The sequence below is a fragment of the Falco punctatus genome, assembly GCF_963210335.1.
Source record: "Falco punctatus genome assembly, contig: scaffold_52, whole genome shotgun sequence".
Lineage (NCBI taxonomy): Eukaryota > Metazoa > Chordata > Aves > Falconiformes > Falconidae > Falco > Falco punctatus.
In genome coordinates this window covers 728,085-747,958 of record NW_027660219.1, presented here as the reverse complement: position 1 = coordinate 747,958, position 19,874 = coordinate 728,085, and the positions used below count along the sequence as shown (strand labels likewise).

The 19,874-nt window shown below is 49.2% G+C and overlaps 1 protein-coding gene and 1 long non-coding RNA gene across 2 annotated transcripts in view; one reads left to right on the top strand and one right to left on the bottom strand.

The window, feature by feature from the left end:
- LOC308057581 overlaps positions 1–19,874 on the bottom strand; it is a 309,793-nt gene that overhangs the window by 36,288 nt on the left and 253,631 nt on the right. The gene's annotated exons all lie outside the window — the stretch shown is intronic.
- The window catches only part of LOC308057572 (hydrocephalus-inducing protein homolog), a gene marked incomplete at both ends in the record, with an annotated part of 97,928 nt that continues 86,352 nt past the window's right edge, over positions 8,299–19,874 (top strand). The window contains 4 exons of the mRNA XM_080411650.1: positions 8,299–8,355; positions 9,107–9,226; positions 9,970–10,107; positions 13,507–13,641. Of these exons, the coding sequence (XP_080267776.1) occupies positions 8,299–8,355; positions 9,107–9,226; positions 9,970–10,107; positions 13,507–13,641 (450 nt within the window). The remainder of the gene's footprint in view (positions 8,356–9,106; positions 9,227–9,969; positions 10,108–13,506; positions 13,642–19,874) is intronic.

Here is a 19,874-nt window from a genome sequence, read left to right as displayed (position 1 = left end):
CCCAAAGGCATATTTTGAGTCAGTCCAGATATTTACTCTCTTGTCTTTGCTTATCTCTAAGGTTCGAATTAAAGCGATGAGTTCTGCCTTTTGGGCTGATGTGGTACTCGCCGATGCTCCTGCTTCTATAACTGTAGTCTCTGTTGTTACCGCATATCCGGCGTATCGGACTCCTTGTTCCATAAAGCTGCTTCCATCAGTACACAGTTCCCAGTCTGGTCTCTCCAACGGCACATCCTTCAGATCTTCACAACTAGAATAAACATACTTGATGGTAGCCAAGCAATCATGTTCCAGTCGTCCTTCTTCCTGTATGGAACTTAAAAACACTGCAGGATTTACCAGGTTAGTTGTCTTTAGAATCACATCATCCTGTTCAGTCAATACCACCTGGTATTTCATCATTCGGCTGGGGGTCAGCCAACGTCCCCCCTTCTGTTCTAGGACAGTTGTCACCATGTGTGGAACATAGACTGTTATTGTTCTTCCCAAAGTCAATTTCCGAGCTTCTTGTATGAGCATCACTGTTGCGGCCACTGCTCGAAGGCAGTTTGGCCACCCTTTACTCACTGTGTCCAGTTGTTTAGAGAAATATCTGACTGGTCGTTTCCAGCTTCCTATCCTCTGGGTTAACACGCCCAGTGCCAGGTGTTGTCTTTCATGTACAAACAGCTGGAAATCTTTGGTTAGATCCGGCAGTTCCAAGGCAGGTGCAGACATTAAGGCACATTTCAACTCTACAAAAGCCTTTTGCTGTTGTGGGCCCCAGACAAAGGGAGAGTTCTTTTGGGCCTCGTACAGAGGTTTAGCTATTAGCCCATAGTTCATGATCCAAAGGTGACACCACCCAGTCATTCCCCAAAATGCTCTGAGTTCATGAATATTTCTCGGCTCAGGTATACCACAAATAGCTTCTGTGCGATTTTTTCCTAATTGTCGTTGTCCTTTTGAAATCTCAAAGCCCAGATATATCACAGTCTGGCAGGCTATCTGGGCTTTCTTCCTGGATACCTTATACCCATTTAGTCCCAGGAAATTCAAGAGGTCAATAGTCACCTGTATACAAGTAAATCTTTCTTCTGTAGCAATCAATATGTCATCCACATATTGTAATAGTAAATGCCCAGGTCTTGGTTTGTCCTGTTTCCAGATTTCAAATTCCTTTGCTAAATGATTTCCAAAAATAGTTGGACTGTTTTTAAATCCTTGGGGTAATCTAGTCCATGTCAGCTGCATCTTTCGCCCGGTTTGAGGATTTTCCCATTCAAAAGCAAACAGTTTTCTGGTTTCCTTTTCCAAAAGTATACAAAAGAAAGCATCTTTTAAATCAAGCACTGTAAACCACTGATAATTCTCCCTCAATGCTGTTAATAGTGTATAAGGGTTTGCTACTACAGGATAAATATCCTTAACCATTTGATTTACTGCTCTCAAGTCTTGCACCAGCCTATATTCACCCGAAGGTTTTCTGACTGGTAAATTAGGAGTATTATACTCAGATTCACATTCTTCCAAAATTTTATACTCCAAAAATTTATCACTCCATTTCTTCAATTCCTGTCTCACTTCCGGTTTGATTGGATATTGTTTAATTCTCACTGTTCCTGCACCTTCCTTCAAATCTATTTTAACAGGTTCTGCTAGTTTCAATTTACCAGGAGTATTTGTTTCCCATACAGTAGGGATCACTGCCAAATCCACCTCCGGTGGAATTTCTTGTTCCTTTACCTTTTCTTGTATCATCAGGATTTCTCCCGTTTTTGACTCAGGTATTTTCAAGAAAAGTTCTCCTTCGTCAAAAACAATCTGTGCATTTAATTTGGATAGCAAATCTCTTCCTAAGAAGGGTATCGGACATTCTGGTACATACAAAAATTCATGTGTAATTGTCTTATTTCCAAATTTCAAATCCAGGGGTTGCAGGAATGGCCTGTTTTTGTTCCAATTTTTCCTTTACAGGTATTTAATAGAAAAATGTCGCTCCTGTATCCACTCCCAACCTCACAACTTAAACAACATTTTTTTCCACTTTCTTATTATCAGAAGTTATAGCCATTACCAAATTATCTCTAATAGTTAGCTTACATTCATCCTGCCAATCCTTTCTTTGTCTTAAGTCAAAAAACAAATCCACACCTGGCATTTTATTCCATTTCCCTTCTCTTTTACAATACAGCATTAACTGCAAAATAGTGTTATAATTCAGTGTCCCATTCGTGGGCCACTTTTCCTGATCATCCAATATATACAAAGGCCACCAATTATTACAATACTCAAATTATTACAATACTCAATCATCTGGCTCTTTTGCAGATCATCCTGTAAATTTCCCCAACGTGCCAATAAACATCCCAACAAAGAATTTTTCGGGATTTTGTCATTTACAGCAAGATTACCCATGCTTTTACTTTTAAACAACCGAGTTAACTTAGTTGCCATGGCGTAATTACTCACAATACAATACACAATTATTCAACTCTGTCACTCCGATCCGCGGATCCACACTCCACACTCGCTTTCGTGCTCAATTATACGTCTCACACTTACAGCCACACTCACACTTTCCCACAGTTACTTTAAACAAACATACAACACAATATTATACCTCTTAATTTTCTTCTTAATACACAAACTCACAAAACAACAAAAAACCCCAAAAACTTCTTCTAACTTCTTGTTAGAGGCACTACCTTAGAGAACACTATAGCATATAGTTTCTCTTGTCTACACTTTTGTCCAACCCTGCAATAGCTTTCGTTATGTCTTACAGGCAGACTCCTAGTCCTACCCTGCGCAGCTCTTTTACCGCGTCTGACAGGCAGACTTACTCAGTGGCACTCCAACCCACTGGTGGGACTCCATCCCACTCTTTCCCATACACTTATTATAGTGGGACTCCTGCCCACTTCCTCTAGTGCACTTACTTACTACAATTAAAAAAAGAAGTGTCTTACCCAAAAATCCAGGGAACGTCGTGAAGAGCCTTACGGATCGGGGATCGATGGGTATCCCCGAGAAATCCTCGGTGCCGGCTGGAACCGATCAGGTCCCCGACTCCTCCGGTCTCCTTCAGGGAGGTCCCATCTGGGTCGCCAAAACTGTTACCGAAATCTCGGAATGAAGAACTTATCGACACCAATGTGATGTAGATAAGCAGACACTTCTTTATTGACGGCCGGGTGCGTGAGCGAGTCCTCTCACGATCAACGCACACCAGGTCCCAAAATCAGATTCCATATAGAGAACTTATTCATACATATTCATTAAATATTCATGCATAATCCTAACATTTCCCGTAGATCATTAACATACTCTCCTCCTATATCCGATTCTGCGCAGTAAAGCTTAGAAAGGTCTAGAAATGGGTCTGGGGTACGATTTGGGTCGGTGGTATATGAGTCGGTGGTCGCGATCTCCCCCTGCCGGAATTACCTTTTACTAAAGTTCACGGTTTCTTGGCAGGCACCTACAAGCTGTTCCAGTCGACTCTCCCCAGTTCCCATTCATCTCATATTCTGACGTTTCAATACACCTCTGCGTACAGAAGACTGGTTAAATACAAAGGAACCTTTCAACCCTAGAGTTATTACCTAAGTTTTAACAATGGTTCCAGCCCCTTCTTCTAGCCTTGGTACAGGACGTACAGAAGATCTCATAACAACTTTTACTGTGCAGCTATAAGTTTCTTATAAGATTTTTTTTCTTACCCTTCTATATTTTAATTTTATGAAATGATTTTATAAAAAATTAATCAATCAAATAAAATCAATCAATCTTAACTTATTAACAAATCGATAAAAATCTTGTCTGGGCTGACGAGCAGGGCTGAGGAATGGATTTGGCCCTCTCCATCTCCCTGGGAGGGCGGAAAGGTTTGGGCTGGAAAACCAGAGGAGTTCAATGGCAGGGACGCAGCTGAGTGTGGGAGCAGGGTGGTTGGGTTTGAGAGCAGGCTGAGATGCCAGCATTGGATGCTGAGGTGCTTGCAGGCTTTGCACAGGTTCCATGTGGCTTCTGCCATGCAGCTCCATGAAGGCACTTTGCAGCTAGCGGTTTCCCTTGCTAAGCACCTGCGGCTGCTTTGTCAAGTCCTCTTGTTATCAATTTGTTAATAAGTTAAGATTGATTGACTTTATTTGATTGATTAATTGATTTTATAAAATCATTTTATAAAATTGAAAAATAGAAGGATAAGAAATATTTTTAATGAAACTTATAGCTGCACAGTAAAAGTTGTTATGAGATCTTCTGTACGTCCTGTACCAAGGCTAGAAGAAGGGGCTGGAACCATTGTTAAAACTTAGGTAATAACTCTAGGGTTGAAAGGTTCCTTTGTATTTAACCAGTCTTCTGTACGCAGAGGTGTATTGAAACGTCAGAATATGAGATGAATGGGAACTGGGGAGAGTCGACTGGAACAGCTTGTAGGTGCCTGCCAAGAAACCGTGAACTTTAGTAAAAGGTAATTCCGGCAGGGGGAGATCGCGACCACCGACTCACATACCACCTACCCAAATGGTACCCCAGACCCATTTCTAGACCTTTCTAAGCTTTACTGCGCAGAATCGGATATAGGAGGAGAGTATGTTAATGATCTACGGGAAATGTTATGATTATGCATGAATATTTAATGAATATGTATGAATAAGTTCTCTATATGGAATCTGATTTTGGGACCTGGTGTGCGTTGATCGTGAGAGGACTCGCTCACGCACCCGGCCGTCAATAAAGAAGTGTCTGCTTATCTACATCACATTGGTGTCGATAAGTTCTTCATTCCGGGATTTCGGTAACACTCTGAGTGTGAAGCCTGGCTCCAGCTGTGCTGCTTGCCTGCAGCAGGCAGGAGTCACTTCTGTGCCGAGCCGGGGAGGCTCTGGCATTGCTTCTGAGGTGGGGGAGCGGTGGGCAGGAGCACGTGGTGGCAGCCCTGTGAGTGCATCTGAGGCCAAGCATGAGAGCCCTGATGGGTCTCACCTTGACGTCTGTCTTGGAGTTCTGCCTTCTGAGGCAGGAAGCATCACCCAGCGTCCGGTTCCCTTTCTTTAGAGCGCGTCTGTCTTGGAGCCTGGAGCGCACCGGGGTGTCATATCTGAGCTCTGCAGGTCCTGCTCAGGTTTGTGTCTGGACAACATGTGGGACACGTGTTGCAGTGAGCTGCCACAAGCTAGCTGGCTGGAGAGCCAGCTTTTATCTTCCCTGACCGGACTGTAAAGCTCCAGATAATGTATGCTGGTTTTCCAGCGGAGGGTTCCTGGTTCCCTGCCGAGCAGATGTGCTGATTTGGTTTGCTTGTGGCCGTGAGTCTCATGGGAAGCGTTTGTTTATGCCGTATGCTGCGCTGAAAATGCGTGAAGCTCCCTGGCAGCCGAGATGGCCTTGTAAGTTGGATGTCCTCGGCTGGCGTGTGTGTAGATGTGTGCACGGTTAATTGGAACAAGCTCATTAGGTGGCTGCTCACCAGGTGCAACAACAGAGGACACCCCAAAGGCATTGTTGGAGCTGTGGCAACACGGTGATTTGCCTGTTCTCTTTTGCGTTGATGTGCTTGGGGTCCTCCCCAGGCAAGCAAAATAGGAATTAAGTTCTTGCTTTGTAAGTCAGCGTGGAGGTTTTTCTGTACTCCTTAAAGAAATGAGTAGCTTGTCTGCAGTGTCTGGATGAATTTACCTGAAGCTGGGATCTGTGAGTTTTTGCTTAATTTCGGGATGTCAAAAAGTGTTAGGGTAGTGCCGGGTCTTTCAAGTCCCATAAAATAAGAAGTGGGCAAATCCATCCGTCCCTTGGTCCAGTTAGCCAGGAAGGGAGGGGAAATGATTTCTAGTCCAAAGTAGTGCTTAGTAAGTGCTGTACAGACCTCTCTTTGATTTTTGTCGGTGCTTGAGACCCGCTTTCTGGGGGTGTTTTCTCCTCTTTCCCTTTCTTGCACCCGCACTTTTTGAGATGCAGATGGAGAGGTCGTCAGCAGGCTGGTGGTAGAAAAAGAACGGCCCATGGACCTGTTGACCCATGCAGCCTGCAGGATGAGGATGCTGGAGAAGAGCTGCCATGAGGATAGCCTATAAGTGGCCCTGCTTTCACATACGTTGCGTTTCTATTTGAGCTAATTGCTCATGCAGCTTGAATGGTTTCATGCTTTTCTTTCTGCTGTTACAGCTTCAAACGCCTGTAGGGAGCCTTGAGTTTGGGTGTTAATAAGTGAAAAAAGGGGCCCTCGTTCTCCATGGAGAAAGGTTCTTGGTCACTGTGGCAATTTCATGCCTGGAGGGAGTCCTATTTGCTGGATCATTTTTGCAACTTAACCAAATTAGCTTTGAGAAACCATAGTTGATAATCAGAGTACTGAGCTCTGTGCTCCATTAGTTAAAACCATCACCAACCTCCTTGCACAAAGGGTGGGCATTTGGTTTGCAAAGTAGGAGAGCCGTCTGATTTTCATGCTCGGGGCAGCAGCGATCCCCGGCTTTAAGGTTGTTCCTAATAATCTGAGCGCTTAGTAGGGTCAGGCGCAGAGTCGCATTGGGTCAGCTGCTTTTGCAAAATGAAGCAGTGAAGTGACATTTCCCTTTTGTTCCCACCGAAAAACTTTTGAAGAGTAATAAAGGACAGTTTGGGTATTAATCGAGATTTGGATAAAAATTCCAGTAAATAGTTCCAAAACAGGTGGAAGTTGGGGGGAGAAGGTGAGAAATGCCAGCAGGCTCTGATGTGTGCGTGTGGCTTGTGAAAGGCTGTTTTGGCTCAGGGAATGTTTGTTGTGGGGTTTTACTTCTATCAATCTTCACTCTTCTGCTTCAACATGGTCTAATGATGAGACAGGGTGGGGAGGCCGCCTGCTCTCCAGTTATGAAGGATGCTACAGCCTGGAGACACAGCTGTCTCCTTTGGGTCTGCCATGAAGGGGATTCTGGATTTTCAAAGTCCTGTTGTTGTTCCTTGCAGGTCAACTGAGGCATGGCCACTGGAAAGCCCTGCTCGTTCACAGGGTCCTCCAGGATGGCTGGTGGATTCCCGAGGCAAGTGGTAGTGCCTCGTAATCTGAAGCTAGCCAGAGGGACAGAGAAGCCTGCAACTGTAAGTACCTGCTGCGGCCAGGTAGGAGCTGTGTAAGGCTGGAAACTGCCCCCGCGTCCTTCCTCTACCTGCCCCTCCTGTTGTCTGGCCGCACTGTGAAGCTGGACACCACCTCCCCGTCTCTCTGCTGCCATGCTTCTGTCGGAGGTGGTGACCATGGTGCAGTAGGGGATGGACTGTGTGCTGCTTCAGGGCAAGCCCAGAGTCTGTCTGGATGTGCCACCGGAGCCAATTTAAATGGACGTACCGGGCATTGCACCGGAATAGCTGAAGCGTGAGCGTGTGCTTCGTTCTGTCCCCTTTGTGTGGGCAGCAATGTTTTGTCACGTCGGGATGCTTGCCAGCGCTGCTCTGACCATACCTGCCCTCCAGGCAGCTGGGCATGTGGTGGGCTGCTCGAACTCTGCCCAAAGGCTTTGAGAGGCATGGCTGGTCCCAGATGGAACAGGTTCCAGAACAGTTGTTCTGTCCTGTATCCCGTGTGGAGCACAGATCCAGCGCTGCAGACAGCAGCGGAGCCAGGGCAATTCCTCCTCCCCATCCTCAGACGTCCTTTGCTGACCAGAGCTCACCTGACTGAAGGCGACCTGGCGCTGAGGCTCTGTCGAGGAGATCTCTCTGCATACTTCTGTGGAGGGGTCTCGGAGGCCAGAACAGAGAAAACAAGTGCTAATTCAAAAGAGATAACTAAAACTTGGAGCCATTCCTCTCCACCTCGGTCTTGGCACAACACTGCTTCTCTGCTTTCCTCTGACTCACCCAGCAGTGACGTCTCCACGCGTGTGGTGGTTGTAAGCGTTGTGCAAGGATGGAGTTAGGGGGTTGCTGGTAACTCCTCCCGACCTTCTTCAAAGGTCACTGGCTCAATCCAGCAAATCTGAAGAGGAAACAAATGCCCGAAGAGCCAAATCCCCCAACATGTCACATCAAATCACAAAGGAGAAGCTAATGGGACAGAGCCACTTGGTTGGAGCATGTGTATTCCGCTCTCTATCATTACTTTACTGATGTTAAATATTTCAGCGGGTAATTATGGGGCTTCCAGGACTATCCTAGTGGCTGTGATCACAAATTATTCATCAGTGGCTCTTGAACAAGAAAAGCCTTTCTGAATGAAGGCAGTTCTGTAGCTCTTGCTGGTGTTTTGCATTTCAGCTGACTCCCTCTGCCTTCCTGAAGGAGACGTCTCTTACCACCAGGCAGAGGCTGGCCAGCACTCGGGAGATGCGGCGACCCCAGATTATCCAGATTCTAGACATGAGCGAAGCGTCCCATCATAAGGTAGCCTTTTCTTGCCCTTTTCCTTGCTGTTTGACGTGACATTTGAAGTGGGCCTATGCTTGTGACAGGCTTGCCTCCAGCTTATCTAAATACTTTGGTGACTAAGTCCTGTTGTCGTTTCAAACTGCTGCTGGTGGTGGTGGAGTTCCTTCTGCTGGGGGAAAGGTGAAACGTTTTCCCCCAGTGAGCTGTTGAAGTCCTGGCCTGCACTAAGCCCATATAAAGCACCTCTGCTGAAGTTGGTGGCTTTTGCTGGAGACGAGCTTCTGTGGCTAAAGCATGATACTGGAGGAAGGCTGGGGCGGGACACAAGGATGCAAGCTTGCAATTTCCCACCCTCCTGCTGAAATAGGCAGCCCTTGGTTTGGTGTAGTCTCTGTCAAACGCTTGGGGTCATCGGATGCCCTCAGTGGTGGCTGCGTTGGCCTTTGGGGGCTGAGGGCCTACGGTAACTACTCAAGGTGTAGCTCAAGCAATTGCATGAATGCTTTGGGTTGGAACGACGAGTGGGACCCTTACGGGGTGTTAGATTTTGCAGGCTGCCAGGTACACAGGGGAATGGCGCTGGGCAGAGGGGAGCGGGTGTGCTTTATCTGGATCAGTGTTTGTTTACACGTATGTTGAAAGCTGCTCTTCTTACACATCTGCTTAGTGTAACGCACGTTCCAAAGGGGTAGATGACTGAGGTAGGCTGTTGAGTGGAAAAGTGCCAGCAAGAGACCTGTAACAAATTGGTTGGGGATTGCCCTAGACAGCGTGTGAGGTTGGGAACGCCTCGGACGAGCACGCACAGAACTGGCCGGGTGCTGTGGCCGCTGGCTTCAGCACGACCCTGACTGCTGTGCAGAAGCAGGAGATGTGCCTGTGTCTTGTGAGTGCGAAGAGTTCAGCTGGAAGGGGGGAGACAAAGCAGGGAGGGATTTTCTCCAAGTAATGCCTCTGCGCTGTAAGCGTTTGCTGTTTCTGTGTGTCGTCAGGCACGCTTCTGTGGTGGTACTAACTGACATGGCAATAATGGACTGCAATGAAGCATCCGTTGAAAGCTCATGGGAAAAGGAGATGCCAAGTCCAGCCTTACTCAAGTTGAGCAGTAGTGCTGGGGAAGGAGCTGAACCTTATCACCTCATCTGTTGCTTTCTTAACGGCGGTGTTCCTTTTTGGCCTGTCTTCTCTTCCTCATGGTTTCTAGGCTGTGTATCAAAAAAGAGATTTGAGGATGGGTTGGACTTGGTCACTGTCTCAGGGTAAAGATAATCCCCAGACTGTTTCCCATGGAGTCTCCTGTAAATTCTTGCTTTCACTTGCTGCACGAGTGCTTACGGCTCTCGCAGTAAGTGCTCTGGAGCTGTGTGACTGTTAGCCCAGCGCTCTGCCGGAGGTAAGCGCTGCCTTGCCTTTTGGAGCAGGAAACCTGGAGAAACGGCCAGCAAAAGAGCTGCTCGCTTGAGCCTGCTCGGTGTGGCCCAGAAACTTTTGATCTGCTCAGAGCACAGGTGGGTGAGCTGCCGTTCCCCTGGCGTGAGCTGGGCAGGCGTACTCACCGGGAGACTGTACTTCACTGGGGACCGATGTAGTATTCTCTGATTGATGAATCTTTCTCCCAGCGGCTGAAACTCTGTTTTGCATCTGCAGTTCTCGGCACCTTCCCCGAAACAGCACTCGTTCCAGCCTTTCCCGTCAGAGGTGGTATTCCAGAGCTACGTCCCCTACGAGGTCTATGAAGTGCCACTGATTCTGAGGAACGAGGACAAGGTAGGTGCTGGGATGTGGAAGTTTAACCCTGTGCTGGAACTGGAGAGCAGTGTTGTCCGCGCGGTGCACAGCACAGCCAGTCACCTGCTGCAGCACAGCGCATCCGGAGTAAAAGGTCTCGTCACCTTTATTTTGCGAGATGGTGGAAATCTTGCCATGCTGAGGTTTCTTGCCCTGGTTTTGGCTGTGTGTTGGTAGTACCTCGCTGACAGGAGCTTTTCTAGTCAGCACCTTTCCCCGTGGAAGCCCTGCACGGCTGGGAATGTTGGGGGCTGTACAGTTCTTCCCTGCCCTCGTGCTTTCCCTCGAGTGTGCACCGCGTCCTGGTGGCTCCGTGGTTAATCTCAGTTTCCACAGGGCACCTCTGCCTCTGGGTGAGCTGCACAGAGAGCTGAACGGGCTGTCAGAGCTCGGGGTGGGGTCTTCTCCACTTTATGCTGGAGTAAGTTATAATTAGTGGTAACAGCGCTTCAGGAAAGGCGTTTTGAAACAGCAGTGGAAACAGACTGATGTAGCAGAAGCAGTGGGAGGCCTTTAGGTGCCGCTTCAGGCTCCTGCTAAGCTTAATTGGGTTCTGCTCAGGTTTTTCTGAGGCAACGTGATGCTCTGTTTTCCCTTTGGAGAGCCACAGCACGTTCAGAGTCAAGTGCCCTCGGAGGTCTCCACCTTTGCTTGAAAAACCTGATCATTTTGAGATTTCCCAAGAAAGTTGCAAATGGAAAAGTTGGAAAATGTCAGCAGTTTTGTTCCACTGTAAAGAGGGAAGTTGAGACCTTTTGAATTTCAGTTGGGGAAATATTTGCTGGAATGAGGCATGTGCCAAGAGCAAGCTGGTGGGAAAAGGCAGAGGGAGGAAAGGAGCTGAGCTCGGTGTTCTCTCCCTGCGCGCTTTCCTACACGCAAGGGTTTCTCTTGATCTGTAGCAGTAAGTGCACTGGCAGCAGAGAAAGGTCAGGAAGAGAGGTGTAATTAAGGGTACTCTTCTGTAATGAAGAATAAGAGGTATGCGTGAGGGGAGGGTGGGATGGGAAGATGGAAGTGTGCGCAAGAGCCGGTGAATTCCCCCCAGATTTCCAGATTTACCTGCTGGGGGGGACAAACAGGTGGACAACAAAAAAAAGCTGCCAAGGTGTATTGCGGGTGGAAGGACAGCGGGAGAAGTCCAAGAATCTCCTGAGAGAACAGGTTTTGACAGGGATGTGGGCGAAAAGGGAAGACCCTTTGGCTAGGAAGGATGCGTGTGTGGTCCCTCAGTTATTCCTGGAGAGTACTGCACCATTCCTGGTCTGGCATTTAACTTGGGAACGTGGATAAGATGTGGCATGGGTGCCTGCACCCAGGGAATGCCACTGGTGTGGTCTGCACTGGGTTTTGGGCACCCCTTGCTGTAGGTATCTTCTTCCCCAATTAAAATGTGCCTCAGTTTCTCTCTTCCTACTCTCTGCTTCGTTCCCACTGAGTCTTTTGGCTTCAGCTGCTCCATTATCCATGCAGCACTTCAAAATGGTTATCTTTGCCAAGTACCAGCCAACAGGCAAACAGTTGATTTGCTCTGTTCATGCTTCCTCGGGTGGAAAAGAACATCTGCATAACATTTCTGCCCTTCCCAGTAAGGAATAATAAACTTGTCCAGCTGCGCCTTGGGATTTACGTGCCCTGTAAAGGGGGAGGCAATGTGTGAATGTGGGTTTTTTTCCAAACCGAACTAGTTTTGAAGCCGGTAAGACCTCAACCATTGGAGAGCGTGGGTGTAAAAGTAAGATCAGCTCTAAGGAAAATCCTTGGTATGTTCTAAATACAGAAAGGTAGAGATGATAATCCTGAGAGAGTGTTCTATTCTAATTTTGTTGGCTTTTGGCGATGTCCTGGAGAAGAGCAGAGCAGTGTTGTGCTCTGTCTCAGAGTTTTCGCGCTGGTTTCCCAGATTCTTCTGAATCTTATACTGCACGGCAGCCTGAAGTTGTTTGCCCCCTAAAAATCCAGCTGACAGCAAAATATATTCCAAATAGAGGCTCTGTAATCGTGCAACTACAGAAGTGCTTCGCTATATACTTACTGCTCTTACCTGTGTTGTACAATTGCTTTTCTGTCTTCAGGCTGTTCCTCAGCACCCTCAGGTGTTCCGGGTGGCTTTTGCTGAAGGTCTTAGCCACACGTGCTCCTCTCCTAAGGGACTTGGTGACCAAACTGCTTGTGTGCACTGTGAAACTGGCTCCTGGAACCCGCTGCCCCAGGACCCTGCTGGGTTCCAAGGGCGTTTGGAGAGTTCAGGACTGCCTTGGCCACGGGTTACCAGGCTCGGGTGGGTGGTGCAGAACGAGCCTCCATTTTTTCCAAGCCTCCTGTGGGTTTGTTGTTTGTCAGTGAAGCTGCCCGTCAGTCCAAATCACCTGCTTTAGACTTTGAGATTTGGTGCTCAGGCGTCGCTCTCAATGTGCTTGAGAAATGCCTGTGTGCTGTCTGTGTGCTGGTGGTGTCCCAGAGGGCAGAACCGTGCAGCAGGGTGCCTGCAGGGACTGCTGGGGGTGGGCAGGGGTCCCCAGGGATCTGGCTTGCCTGCGCTGGCAGCTGCCTGGCTACGGTCACAGGCAGCAGGAGCCTCCAGAGAGCAGAGGTTGGCTTTTAAAACCGAGACTCCAGCGCCAGTCAGTGCCGGTCATGTATCTCGAGGCAGAAGATGCCTTTGGAGCCCATAGTTGATAGGCACAGCCTGGGGGGTCGCCTGGCTTTCCATCACTTTGTCAAGTTGCTGGCTCTCATCCTCTGCATCAGCCTTTCCTTGTAGCGTATTGTGCTTCTCCCTTGCTTCTTTACAGCTCCCTGTGAATTTTCCTAGCCATCCTCAGTTTGTGGGGTTGTCTCTTTGTCTTCCCATGGTCCTCCTTTTGCTCTTCAGGCCTGCTTTTATTCCCAGTGAGGCCACAGTATGTGTGGTCTCCTCCTCTTGCTGGTCTGCCCGCATGACTGTAGCACCGCAGCTAGACTGCCCCGCTCAAACCCAGCACGTTAAAGTGCATTTCTTCCTTCCCCCAGGATTAACACGTACTGTTTGGCCTTCAGATAACACAGTCCCCTTCTAGGGGCATGACTGCGTGGATGTGTACGGGCAGAAGCCGGCAGGTTCTTTGGGCTTGTTGAATACACGGGTGGCTTGATTCAGATATTATATCTCGGTGCTGCTGGTGTCTTCCCTGCTTGGCCCTTCCTTCATTGCCCTGCTGCCTCTGGCCGTGAGCTGTTTTGCCCAGGCAGAAGGGATTAATGTTGACTCTTGTGTATTATGTGCACGTACCTCCAGAGCTAAAAGTGCTTTGGAAAGGTGGTTAAGGAAGGCTGTCGGCAGGTCTCTTCTCCTGTTTCCACGAGCTGCAAAATCATACTTTCTTACCTTTTCTGCAGGTTCCTCAGCTGCTGAAGGTCACCTTGGAGAGGTCACCTTATTTCAAGTTGATCAGCCACCATGCCGTGTGCCGCAAAGTACCGCCTGGCATGCTTGTGACTTTCCACATCGTTTTCACCCCCAATGAGAACAAGGTGAGACTGGAGGTCCCAAGAGACAGGTGCCTTCAGCGGGAGGCGAAGCTGCGGGGCTGGGTTCAGAACGGGGCGTCTGCTGTGGGTTTTGCGGCACTGCTAATATCTGTCCGTTGCTGTATGGTTATGGGTTTGTTCTGATAATTATAAATAACAAAAGCCTATTTAAAATTGACCTGTTGTTTGGAGGACACGAAGTTGAGCCTGATCAGAGTGAGGACCACCACCTTTGAAAACTGGAGTCACTGGAATGTGTATCACGTTGGACACAGCAGTGAGACAGCGGAACGTTCTGTCTGAAGCCGGCACTTCCCTTGCGCACTGGTTATAACCCGTGCCGTGCTGCAAGGTTTGCTCTAGGCTGTGGTCAGGCAGCCTGGCTGGCAGCACCATGCGATGCCACCGCAGCAGGGACTGACGGGCTGTGCGTTCCCTCCCTGTGCTTTCCTGGGCATTTGCAGGGGAAGGTGCACGTGTGACAGTAGGAAAATGGCCAGGAGGAGTGTTGATGTTTAGCCATCCCACCTCTCTACTCAGTGTTAGGGGCTTAATTATGACGGAAAAGACTAGAGGAGTGAATAGATGCAGAGAGCTTTCCTCTTTCCCATCTGGCAACCAGTTCCCTTCCTCACCCTGGGCTGGAGCGAAGGTGATGCTTTTTCATAGCCTCTGTGTTCCAGCCTTGCCGCTGTGCTGCCCCTGAGGATACTTGCCTGCCTGTGCTCCAGCTGTGATTCTAGGGGAGAAGATGCGCTGTGCTCGTGGCGGGGAGCCAGCCTGGCAGAGCCGCACTGAGCTCTAGATGTCTTTAATCAGCAGGGGGTCGGTGTGCTGCAGATGACAGAGACATCTGGAGCACACCCAGGCATTGAAGGGGCAGGTAGAATCTGCAGGCAGACACTTACCCCGGAGCCTTTGGGCAGTCACGCTGGTGTGGCTGTGCCTGCGTGCATGTGGCTGTGGCTGCTGTGTCAGCTGGCACCTATTCCCTGCCCCGTGTGCCATGCTTTTGCTCGGAGGTTGGAGCATCGGTGCTGTGGCTCTGGCAAGCCTTGCACTGTGCCGTGATGTGAAGGGGTGACAGTGTCGTCTGGAGGCTTGTTAATGCAGAAGGGTTTAGCACATGGCATGGAAGGGAGGAAGCATCGCAGGGGAACACAGACAGGCTGATTCTTTGCACCAGCACTCTGCTGCCTCTTGGCAGGGTTCTTTGTGTGACTTTGTGGGTGATGCAAGGTGAGGGGGTCGCTCTGAGCCAGCTGGCGTTTCCGCACCAGGCCAGAGGCGCAGGATCCCTTTGGGCACAGCTGTTCTCTCATCTTGCGTTCGCTGCTTAGATTTAGTTTAATGCCCTGTCCTATCCTCAAACAGCGTGGCTGTAGCAAACTAGAGAGGAAATGCCCTGCGGTCCCTGGCTCCCTGAGCTTGTGAAATGATCTGTTGCTTTGGGGAGGGACTGAGAAATGGTTTTACGTCATTCGTATGGAAGGTAAAAATGATGTTGGCCTAGGGCAGTTCTCCATACTGCCCAAGTGACATAAGAGCTTAACCTCACTGAGGCATGCTTTGCAGAGGACGCTGTTTCCTTTAAAATGTGATTTATTAGTATGAATTAGCATTCATTTTGGGTGTGGAAGTAAATTGGTTCCCATGAAGGGCAAATTGCTGCTCTTCAACTAGAGAGAAGCAGCAGAGCAACAGATGAACATCACCCCAAATAGAAGTAGGGTGAGAGAACCCCCAGGAGCACTCATGTCCAGTACTTTGTCCCTTGTCTTGCCCTTGAACTGGTGAGTGTGTGGCATTAGGGAGCTGTGCCAGCAAGGTCCTCTGCACAGCTGCAGCGACACCACGGTGGTTTCTGCCAAACTGGGTTTTGTGCTCCTTGCAGGGCATTGGGAGAGGGATGCGTGCTGCTCAGTGAGGAGCACATGGGGATTGTACAGCAGAACACGAATTTTGTACAAACGGAATGTTTTGGCTCATACGTGATGGAGTGTGAATCAGCGAAGTGCCAGAGTGCTGTAGCTGAGCTAGAAATGCATCCACAGCGTGGTCAGGAGGCGCAGAGCACCTTGCAAAGCCCTTGGCCAAGAGGCAGGCTTTGGGAAATGGTTCTGTAAAGCCACCTGCGCTGGGCTTGCAGTTGCTTGCCTGCAGAGTATCTGTGTTAGTTGTGGAAGGCTCAGGAGTGCTGCCTTTGAACAACCCCTACATCCCTGATGCTGCACGATCCACAGGGACTGTGGGTAACCCAGTGAACTGGGATGCGGGTCTTCCTGATGGGGAGTTGGTTTGTATAATTCTCTTGCTTTGAATCTGTTCTTCCCTGGGGTAAGCCTGACTTCAATGAAGTCACTCCTGATTCAGAGGAGTAAAATTGTGGCTAAGCCCTAAGTAATCGGGCCATGTGAGTTGTTAGTGGCTGAAATGCCACGTAGCCCTTTCTTGGAAAATGAGCAGTTTCCTACTGTCTCGCAGTCATTTGGGAATGTGCCACGTGCTCGGACTGTCAGAAAAGAAATAAACAGCTGACGTGTCTGTTGGTTTATTGGCACTTGTGTTATAAATGAACTGCTAATTTTTCTGCTGGGCAGCGTTTCCACTTAGTTACTCTTGCTGCTTCTGATTTGCACGTTTCTGTTTTGTGGCTCCAGTTGTACAGCGTGGGTGTTCTTGTGCCAGCCCACATTCCTGCGTGTCCTTGCATTATGGTCTGACAGTCTCTGCTGAACTGGGAACCATTGTGGCACTGACTGGCAGATTAACAACAGAGAGAAACACTTCCATTTGTGTGTCCTTCAGGCTTATTAATAGTTTATTGTAAAGGAAGAAGGAAGGAAGAAGCATATAAAACCAGCACAGCTTATTCTGTTTTGCCCTCTTGCTCTTTTCACTGTAGCCATACATTATTTTCCGGCAATGCCAGCTCAGTCTGTGAGGTTTGTGAAATTCATTACTGGTGCTCGGTGGAGACTGAATTAATGCACATTGATTAATATGAAATACGACAGGACAGTGAGTTACTGCATCGGTGAAATGAAGTCCTTTACAATTCAGCGCAGCCCTGTTAGATGCTTTGTAGCGCCCAGAAGCTATTCCAAGTATACTTTCCAGATGGCTCGTGTGGGGAGGAAAGGGGCAGAAGACCAAGGCAAATGGCCCGGTGCCAAACGAACCTGGAGCTAAGCGACTCATTTCAGAGTGCTGCGAACCGGCAGCTGAGGGGGGCAGGCGCAGGGGCACCCCCTTCTCCTGCGACTGGATCTTCATCCTCCGGTCCCTCCTCTCTTGTCATGGCCCTTATTTTCCAGCCTTTGATATCAGGGTTTCAGCGGGAGCTTTCCCTGCTTGGCTTGCCGTGTGACCTCATGCTACAAGGATCTTTTCTGTGCAAGTCGTCTGCTGCAAGGAATTCAGTGCAGGATTTAGGATGGGTTATGCAGGAAATCTGACATCCGAGTGTGGTGTTGTGGGCAGCTAAGGTTGATATCGCTGTGGCAGTATTACCGTTAGCCCCTGAGTTTGCAGAGAGCCTGAAACAACATCAGAGATGAGCAGCTGCTTCAGTTCCGGCGGGTGCCAGTTCAGATGCCAGTGGTGATACCTGGAAGGCCAGAGCTTGTAACTTCCTGCTTGTCACAGGGGTGTGAGAGAAGGGGAACCATCGTACAACTGTCTGTCATCCTTGCAATGGAGAGGGGAGTTGTATGAAGGATGAAGTCATGTTTTCATGAAAATCTGTAGCCTGAAGCTGTGTCTAAACACAACAAACTTTAGAGCATAGATGGGTTGCAGCCCCTCTGTCATCCAGGCATGTCTATTTAGAAACCTGGTCTTAAACAGTCTGCTAAGGGTTTGCAGTTGCGAAGCAGAACGAGATTTTGAACTGGTCTCAACAGTTGCCCAGGCTGTAAGCAAGCGTGTAGCAGAGGTAGTGTCCCGGTAGCACGAGGCAGTGCTGCAGGGGAGACTGCAACCCGTTCCCCCCCCAGGGGGGCAATTCAGCTTTCAAAAGCTTAAGGGACCATGGGTCCACAGCGACACAAGCAGCCAGCTTCTGCCTAGCACCCCTCTGCCTTGGCTTTCCCCCTGTTTGGGCTGACGCTGCATTCAGCCTGGTGCAAGGTCCCACTTTGGTGGGGTGGTAGAGCGTGGCTGAAGGGTCAGCCCGCTCTGAAGTGCTGAGTCAAGCCTTGCACGGGATGCCATGTCCCACGGTGTCCCTGGAGAGGGGGCTTGGAGCATAATGTGCATCTGCAGGAATGGCGAGAGGCAGCTTTCTCTCCCAAGCTCGTGGTTGTCTCTGTGAAACCAAACCCTTGCTGCTTTAGCCTTGCCCTCAGGTCCCTGGAGAAAGAATTCCCTTTCCTTGTTCGTTGCTGTGCAGGTGGTCCCAGTGCCCCTCACCAGCAAGGGAGCTGGGAAGGCTGCCAGTGCTTGCTTTTGGGGGGTATTTATTTCTTGGGCTCTTAATTGCATTGCTGTTGATCCATTTGCTCCTTAGCAATGACAATGACTTGACAATTACTTCCTTTTACTTCCCTCAAATACCTCCAATTGTTGAAGTTCCTTTTTTTTTTTAATCTCCCTGCTGATCTGTACTTGCATCCTCCTCTGTCTACCTGGCATCTGGAAGAGAGAGGTAAGTAAATATGGCATGCCAAGACTGACTAAGGCAGGTAGCTTTCAATTGGACTTGCCTTTGTTACAGTAGTGTGGCCGAAATAACAACAACAGCAAAAGCAAATGGCACTCTCCATTTGCTAATGCAGTTTCTGAGCATCTGAACAGTCTGGGAGGTGAAGTACCCGGGAGATAATGGGTGCTTTAAAGTCATATGGGCTGCCCATAGCTTTTATTTTAGAGGGCTTGGGCTGCAAGATTGAGTACAAATTTGCTAATTCACAAAGACTTGCTGAAGATGAAACCCTTGCCTGCAATATGATGTTAAATCCTGCAGGTTGCTTGCTGCAGTTCCCTTGCTAGTATTTTACCTTCCAAATAGGAGAAGCAAAAGCCCTTGTGCAGTTTGTAGGGTGACTGTTTGAGATGTCTAGAAAAAGAGATCCTTCTTTATTCTTTGTGCCTTGGAGGGGGCAGCATCTGTTTTGGCAACCTTAGCAGTGGGCGAGGCGCTGGGTGGTGGGTGAGGCGCTGGGTGTCAGCTGTTGTGTTGGAGCACTGGGTACGTGTCTGTGCCTGGGCTGGCTGCCTTAGGGCCCTTCCAGGAGGGGATGGGAGCAGGAAATCCCAGCCGTGGAGGAATCCGGATCAGTTCTGCTGAAGGGAGTTTGCCGCTGTGTGCGGTTCCTAAATCAAAGCGCTTCCTGCTTCAACAATTACAAGAATATCAAATGAGTTAAAAGCACCGGGGCAAAAATCAGGGCAGCCAGTGAGTGATGAGAAGCAGAGCTTTGATCAGCTCATCGATAAGAGCCTGCTGGGGGCAATGGCTCCTGGCCCTGGGGCAACAGTTTCCTCACTGATTTCAATGGGGGCAAGGTGGTACTTGCAGCGCAGCCAGCGGTGCCTGCCATCCATCTGGGGTCTGATCTGCTCATCCCTACAGTAAAATGCTTTTGGTAATTTGATTTGCCTTCCTGCTGCTAAACGCCAGGCAGCCGGGGTGGGGGGGGATTGCCTGGCTCTGTTCTGCAGAAGGCAGTGGCTGGGACTGCACAGCCGGCTTTGCTCTGGCGGGGTGTCTGAGTGTCCCCCGTGTGCAGCTCCCGATGCCGCCTGCCTGGGGTGGGTGTGCTAACCAGGCACCCCGTCACTTACTCCTCTAGAACAGACCTTACAGAGGGGTGTGATTAAGGCATCAGCCAGAGCTGTCTCTGTGTCCCCTGGGGCTGGGGTGAGATGTAAAGGGAAACTGAGATTAGGCAGAGAAGAACTCTCTTGAATTGCAGTGCAGAGCTGGCGTAGGCTGCTGAGGGCAGGGGTGGAGTTGTTAGTGCTTTGAAGTACCTGTGAAACATCTGGAGGGACACTTTGGGTGCAGAGCTGAGCCGGTTCTGGTGTGGGGAGATGGGTCAGATGGCTTTTGAAGGGTGCGTGTCCCCAGCCTTGGCCCTGTAAGGCTGTGGGAGGGGGTGAGAAATACAGCTGTACCCTACACTCACCTGGCATCGCAGCAATTACCGTGTCCAGCTTGTGAAGTATTTCACCAAAGACTGACCGTTGCTCACGTATGTGGTGAAGTCCTTTTGAAAACGTACCTGAGCATC